Source organism: Boleophthalmus pectinirostris, unplaced genomic scaffold (genome assembly GCF_026225935.1).
Source record: "Boleophthalmus pectinirostris isolate CB_2022bp ecotype Guang Dong unplaced genomic scaffold, ASM2622593v1 HiC_scaffold_23, whole genome shotgun sequence".
NCBI classification, from domain to species: Eukaryota; Metazoa; Chordata; class Actinopteri; order Gobiiformes; family Gobiidae; genus Boleophthalmus; species Boleophthalmus pectinirostris.
The window spans coordinates 8992678-9000789 of record NW_026571207.1 but is presented as its reverse complement, the minus strand read 5'-3'; the positions used below and the strand labels follow the sequence as shown (position 1 = coordinate 9000789).

Here is an 8112-nt window from a genome sequence, read left to right as displayed (position 1 = left end):
CGCGAGCTTCCTCTTCTACCGGCGCGAGACTACGCCCTCCCGTCGGCCCCGGGTCCTAGCGCCGCCCTTGTCACGTACTTGAAGAGGACTACACAGTCTATAGCAGCAATAAAATATAATAATAAAATCTAAATATAATAAATATAATAATAAAATCTAAATATAAAAAAAAAGATATATAACAGTTTTTATTATCGATCCATGGAATAGACCTTTTTTTTACAACGGCCGGAAAAGCCCCGATGTAGGGTTTGTAACTTCCGGTTAATGGTTTTCTGAGGCAAAATATCTGTAGAAATGTCTAGTGCAGGGGTTGGCAACCGGCGGCTCCAGAGCCACATGCGGCTCTTTAGCACTCCCCTAGTGGCTCCCTGGAGCTTTTTCAAAAATGAGTGAAAATGGAAAAGGAATGATTTTTTTGGTTGTTGTTTTAATATGGTTTCTTTAGGGGTAAAACCCTCGTTCATATCTGGTCATGGATCTGATCCATCAGCTGTGTGCAAATGCAAATACATGAAAAGTGTTTCAGTAGAACAAATAGATGAGCTGAAGCGGGATGGTGTCCGGTGTCTCCACCTGAGAAGAGCTTTCCCCGAAAAAAAATAAAACAAAAAAACACGTGCGCAGACGGACGCTCAGAACAACATATACCAAACCAAACGGGATTCACGCTTCTGTCCGGATGCTTTGCACCCCCTCGGAACCAGCCGCGGTCGAGCGCGGAGGACCAGAGCAGCCCGGACCTGTGGTCCACAGCGCATTCTCGCTTTTCCCGCACGGAACCAGCACACAGATGACTGCACTGAAGTACTCGGACCCAGTCCTATGCGCGCTGGTCTTACTCGCCCCCGTCTGGAACCAGAACATGGAGGACGAATCCTCTGGACAATCTGGACCAACACTGGACCCCAGCGCCGTCTTGAGTGGCTGCACGCTACAGTGACTGCTCCCATGTGTTTTAATTTTTTGCGGCTCCAGGCAGGTATGGTTTTTGTTTTTTTGGGCCAATATGGCTCTTTGAACATTTTGGGTTGCTGACCCCTGGTCTAGTGTATTTTCCGCCACCTTCATAAATCTGCCCCATTACAGATTCTTCAACCAACAAGGTCGACAAAGGACATTTTCTGTCCATGAAAAATTTATCTGCAACTATCAAGAAAAGAAAGACGAAAGTTCAAAGGCAAACAACGACTAGCATTGGAGAACTACTGTTGAGCAAAACTAACGTTGTGGTCATGAATAAAACGTAAGTAACTTGTTCACTGAGACTGATTCTAGACTTGAAATTAAAATTGATTTCATGATGTGGATATTTTAGTATAGATAGATTTGTGCAGTTTAAATGCTAGACATGTAATCTGTAAATATATGTAGCATTTGAACTGCACAAATCTATGTTTATGCTAATATCGACATCATGAAATACATTTTTAATTTTAATTCTAGAATCAGCCTGAGTGAACAAGTAACAAGTAATAAATTACTTTCGTTATTCATGATCATAACATTAGTTTTGCTCACTAATGCTAGTCATTGTTCACCTTTAATTTTTCTTTCTTACGTTTATAGTTGCGGATAAATACTTCATGGACAGAAAATGTTCTTTGTCGACCTTGCTGGTTGAAGATTTGGTGATGGGGCAGATTTATGAAGCTGGTGGAGAATACGTGAGACATTTCCACAGACATTTTGACTTAGAAAACATTAACATCAGCAAACCTACAAGGCAGTACTTCCGGCCTTTGTGAAAAAGGTCTATTGTACAACTCTTGTGCCACATAAGGCCCTTCAGTTGCCTCTAACCGGCCTGTTAAAGATAATTTGGAATTACAAAATAAACACATTTTATAATTTTACCTCATGCATGAACTAAGGCTGCATTGCTTTTATTTCTGAAGTGTTTTTTTTTTGTTTTGTTTTGTTTACAATTTTGTAAGGCAACCTCACTTTTTCATTGCTTAGTCATAACATAAACTCTTACCAATCTGACCAGCTTATCCAAAAAAAAAAAAAAAAAATGCTACTGCTTTTCATAAAGAAATACAATTAATATCATGCAGAATTGAGTTAAGCGTTTTGGCCAACCCACCACAATATTTTCTGTTTCTCATGTGGCCTCATGGAAAAAAATAATTGCCCCTCCTTAGTCTGTGGTCCCAAGTGGCCCATTTAAAATCAATATCCTAGACATTAAAATTATTTTCAAACTCTAAACAGTATTTCTAATAATAAATCTACCAAATTACTCAATATCACAGAAGAATTTGGATTTCATGTCAATATTCCCTGGGGGTCTGAAGCTCTGTCTGAAGCTCCGTTAGACGAAGTTAGACTTTAATATGAGCTTTGTCTTAACACATTTAGCTGGAACTACAACTACAGCTATGATGATTTTATTTTGTTAAACAAGTCCCTCTCAAATGAAATTACAGTCACAAGCATTAGCCAGCAGCGAGCGAATCGTAAAGCTTTTTTTGTGTGCATTGTGTCACCACGGTAACCACTGGACATTCCTCCATAGTGATACATGTAGAACACACCCAGCATGATGTCACTGCAAAGAATCAGTTTAGTTCAGCAGCAGACCAAACCTCTACTGACAATTATAACGAGAGACACCGGAGAAAGAGGTACAGTTTGAAGGTGGGGCTGTTGTAATAACTTCCTCTTACGTGTTCTGTAAAATCGCCCTTTGTGAGTTTTTTGTTTTTTGTTTTTTTTTAATAGGGACAGTGCATATTAACCCTCTCAGGCTCAAATTAATTTTTAGTATCAGGAAAAATCTGATATTTGGGGAAAATTATAATATGGGGTAGTAATAAGTTCTACTTATGTTATAGTTGAATCATAAATGCTTAAAAAGGCACAATATGTCTTCTTTAAGATAATTTGTAAAGTATTTATGTGTATATATAAGGCTAATAATAACATATATATATATATATATATATATATATATATATATATATATATATATATATATATATATATATATATATATATATATATATATATTACCAATAATAATTCTTCTTAATTAATAACACTCATATTTTTGCACAGGAAGTTAGTTATGATTTCACACCTAAATGTCTCTTAGTTGTGAAACTATTGTGTAATTTGGACCTTGTTTATATTATGGTTGCTAGGTAACAGTTACCTCTATCATAGCGGCTGGACGTGTCCTACCAGCAATTAATTATATATATTATAAATCCCTACTAGGAACAACCCATACCTATATGACTAGGGCTACCCATAGAGCATAATTGCATAAAAGAAAACGGACTTCCACAAGTGATTATAAATGATTCTCACACTCATGAACTTAATTGAAACACAGACATATTTGGTAACTCTGGAAACCTTAGACTCTGAACTATTAATTTATGGATGTTTAAATGTGATTCAACTCATTTACAGGTACAGGGTAGCCGTGGGGTCTTAAAAGTCTTAAAAAGGTCTTAAATTTCATGTTCCTAAATTAAGGCCTTAAAAGGTCTTAAATTATGTTGTCCAAGTCTTATTTTTTCACAAAGGTCTTAAATTTAATTAGCCTATTTTTTTGTATACTCAACCAGGCTGTAGTGCGACGTTAAATGGAGGAAGGAAAATAAAACAATGTGAAATCACATAACATGAATGAACGTCTAATTTGGAGAATGTGCAAACATTTTTACATGGGTACTTTTACACTTTTACTTGAGTAGATTTTTGCATGTGATACTTTCACTTTTATTTGAATATTTCTTTGCTCTCAATGCTAACAATGGTGACAATGTGTAAACAATCAGTAGAGTGGATGAAGACGTTGGATGGATCATGGGGAAGTGTAGGTTTAATCCACAGTGGCTCTTAGATTCTAGATATACCGTAGTAGTTGGTTGGTTTTTATTAGAATTGGATCTGGTGTTTTTCGCCTGCATAATGGGTGCGATGTTGGTCTTAATTTTCTTTTAAGTAGTCTTAAAAAAGTCTTACATTTGGGGTAGTCAAACCTGGGGATAGCCTGAGGTATATAACAGCTCACTGAAAAGGAGAGTTTACCTGCTCAGGTGCAAAATCGAAAACAAAAAACTACATTCAGCATCTGTTATATACATGTTCTGAGTACTATATTAATACAGAAAAAAAATATATATATATATTTGTCAAAATGTTTAAACAGATTTCAAATCACAAGATACAGTATAGGCAAGTGTACACCTGTTTTTACCTGTTGTACACCTGTGTGGACCTAATTCGTTTTTTCCATTTATTCAACTCAATTTCGCTTATTCAACTCGTCGTCAAATCTTTACGTCTTTAGTGATATAGCGGAGGTGTCAAAACACATCATTAAGGATACAAGGGGGATCGTCAAATGTCGTCTTCATGGGGGAAAGAGTTAACATTATGATTGCTAGGTCACAGTTATTGAATTGCCTCTGCTTTACGTAAAGATACAGCCTAGTAGTATAATACTGGCACACAGACTACACAGGTCCTGTTACTGTGGAAAAAGTGACCGCCTTGTCTTGTGAATGGAACAAGAGCAATATTCTGATTGAAAATAATGTGATGACCAGAAAATTCACTGATTTAAAGCTGTGTTTTGTTTCATTCACACAAGTTTGACTAACCCTTTATTATTAATCCGTGTGCATCTCCAAATCTCCAAATGCTACCTTTAAGTTAAAACTTAAACAGCTCCTTTTAGCTTTAGTTCAGTAGAGATTGGCAGTTCCAGGGCTGAAATGATCCAAATGGTTCTAGTGAAGCTGTATGGAGTTGTCTGAGAGAAGAAGGTCTGTGTGTTAAATATGTGTGAATGAAACAAAACACAACGCCAGGTATGCTTTGATGGGGGAATAACATTACAACATAGATCAGAATATGAGCCCTTTAAGTGTTAACATGGACATATGGATAATTTGGTTGAACGTGGGCTTTAGATGAAGTATAAAAACACAAAAACAAGCCCAGTTATCAAAGTATTAACAGGAAAAATGTAATTCAAATGTCCAGTTCTTAAGTAGAAATGTACACTCACAACATGTCTGCTTGTTAAATCTCTATAGTTCCTTATTTCCTCATTGCCTCTGCGTATGTTGTATCTGCTGCCTGTGTCCAACCAGGAAATAAAACGATAAACTTCACCAAAATAAACAAAAAGAAAAAAGAAAAAAAGGAGTATCTTAATATACAGTATAATATAACTGTTTTAGTCTTTAGTAATTTCTATAGGTATGTGCATTTTAAGGCATTGTTTCTAAGCACATATGAAGTTATTATAATGTAAGTTTTTTTTTCAATAAATATACACACTAATAGAATAGAATGTACATAGATGAGAAGTTTAAAGTTTAATGCCATACTGTGGAATGATTGATTAACTATATAGTTTTTATTACTAGGAGTTACTATTATGAAAGATAATATGAGCTGTATGTCAAAGGTCCCTGGTACGCACGAGTCCTTGATCGTAGCCACATCATCACATGACCTTTCACCTACACTGCTCGTGCGGCTATGTAACTGTCTCGCTGTTATTTAACTAGCTCTCCTCATGCTAACACAAAGATAACCACAGGCGAGCTGCTATTCATGCTGATTAATCGTTCAATAAACAAATAAAGGACAGATAAGACATGTTATAAAATGTATTAATTAAACATTACTACAATTACACATATTAACAAATTACAACACACTACATATTAAACACATACAAATTAAACATACTATACTACAGCAGGGTGTGGATGTGAACCTGTCCGGATGTGTTTTGTCAGTGCACCTGTCCTTCACCCTACAGAGGACATGTCTGAGTCTCACTTCAGTGGACATGTCTTCAGTATGAGAGTGTCCTTCCACTCTGAGAAGACCAGTTTGAAGGTGTTGATGTATTTGACAGACAACTCGTAGAAACGGTCAGGCGTGAGGTTGTTTATAGTGAAGCACAGGCCCTTGACGGTAAATTGCTCACCCTGGCCCTGCTCCCCCACACAGGGGTGCAGGATCTTGGAACTGACCTCATACAGCTGCTTGGGTTCTGGACACTGTCCCCCGTGGAGAGACCAGACCAGATGGGCCGTGGTGCACTTGGCATGTGACTTAAAGCGATCAAATACCACGGGCAATTTGTAGAACAGCAAGGCAGTCAGCGGAGGCACTGACAGCTGTGCCGAGTGAAGGAGAGGATGCTTCTCCAGGTTCAGAATGCCCAGGTTCCGAATGGCACCGGTTTTGAAGTCGTGCAAGTGTTTGCGGACCTGTCTCAGAGTGGTTCGAGCATGATTGATCAGATCACTGTCCACTGGACCCGTCTGAATCTGCTGCAGGAAGCCTTGCAGGGCCTGACGACAGCAGCAGATCGCCTCCAATAACATCTTCATCAGATTCAAGAGGAAGGCGCACATGACTCTGGGCCACTCTCAGCGCCCCCGGCAGCTGCTGCGGCTCTATAGGGTAGCTCAACTCCTCCAGGTAAAAAGAGCTCCTGTGGAGGATCTGCACCTTCTCCTGCATCACCTGACAATACAGCACAAAGCAGTTTATGAATTAGGTATGAAGCCAAGACCTCGGACTACTCTCAACACATGCAGACATGGATCCACCATAAGAATCTTCTTATACTTCCATGCAGCTGTGAGTAACATCTAAACACTAGTGAGTACTGACTACAGGGAGGAGGGGGAAGACTCATAACTTTCAGACTTCACTATATAATTTGGATAATAACATCACAGCACACTGACACAAACACTGTCCATTTGCATGTGTTTTGAAGCCTCACACATCTCTTAGTCAGTAGTGTTAGTTACATAGAGAATATATCTGACCTGCATGTTGTTGTCGCTGAGGGGCGTGAGGAAAAGCTGCTGGATTTGCTCCCGGATCTCAGCCAGGATTGGGGCAGACGCGGCACTGTGCGTTGCCATCGAGCTGGACATCGTTAGTGACTGTGGGACAGCACAGCATTGTATTACTCAAAGAGCCCTATACTTCCACACGTCTTTTTATCAATATCTCTTTGAGAAGGCATTCACTGTTAAGGCAGAAAATATAAATATGGAGCAATAATTAAAAAAGAAAATACCTGCAGTCGTTGGAGGTTTGTAGCTTGTGTAACAGCACAGTTTAGAGGTAAATTTGTTTAGTTTCCGAGACAACAGAACAGGTCACTACAGAAAACATAACAGAATTTTATACACTGCAAGAGTCACAAAAGAGTGTCAGAAATATGAAACTTTTTTTTTTAAGTTTTATTATTATTATTATTTTTTTTTATTAAAACACAGAATAATTGTTCTTTACACAATGTGAAAAAAAGCTCACATTTAGTAATAAATATCAAATGAATACATATTTTTTTAATGTGGGCTAGTTGTACCATTGTTTTTGGATCTCTGAACAAGAGCCTTTTAGACTTTCAGAAGTCAAAAAACAAATAAGAAAACTTAACTTCTTACCCAGTGCTCTGGTTCAATATTTACATAACCCTTGTAATTGTTTTTGATCATTTTGTTGAATTTTGTAGTTCATCTTGTTGTATTTTGTGACTATATTTGAACTCTGTCTTTTTTTGTTTTTGTTCCAATTTGATTTATTGTGTCAAACGGTCAAGTGTGAGTGAGTGTGTGCATATGGTTGTGTTGATTTTGTTTGTTTGTTTCGTTTTTTCTACATTTGTTTGAGTGTACGTAGCCGACTGTCTGCCCGACTGTATCTGTCTTTTGCTGTTGTAACGATGAGGACCCCCACAAAAACGAGACGGCGAGACATCTGAAGGGGCTTATCCTCCAAACAAATAACAAATACAATTCAAATATCCTGCTTATTATTTACCCAGAATACCCACAAGGCTTCAGTGCCATTTCCATATGAATGTTCTGCTGTGTGTTTATATGTAGCCTATTTATTTCTTTATTAATTTGCTTATTCATTCGTTAATTAAACATAAAGTTAATTTGTGTTAGGCCCAAAGAATGTTAAATGCAGAGCCTATATAAAAGCTTACAGCCCCCTCTAGTGACCAACTCCTTCAAAATAAAAGGGATATTGGTTCATTATGGTTGTTTTAAGATGAGTGAGCATAGTATCATATTAACACAAGCCTATTTATTTGCT

At 37.7% G+C, this 8112-nt stretch overlaps 1 protein-coding gene across 1 annotated transcript; it reads right to left on the bottom strand.

Annotated features, from left to right (window-relative positions):
• Window positions 1-5740: 5740 nt before the first annotated feature.
• LOC110153712 (uncharacterized) lies at window positions 5741-7221 on the bottom strand. Its single transcript, XM_020917627.2, has 3 exons — window positions 7082-7221; window positions 6825-6944; window positions 5741-6513 (listed from the first exon to the last, which is right to left on the bottom strand). The coding sequence occupies exons 2-3, from the start codon at window positions 6933-6935 to the stop codon at window positions 6289-6291; spliced, it is 336 nt and encodes a 111-aa protein (XP_020773286.2). The 5' UTR covers window positions 6936-6944; window positions 7082-7221; the 3' UTR covers window positions 5741-6288.
• Window positions 7222-8112: the final 891 nt, after the last annotated feature.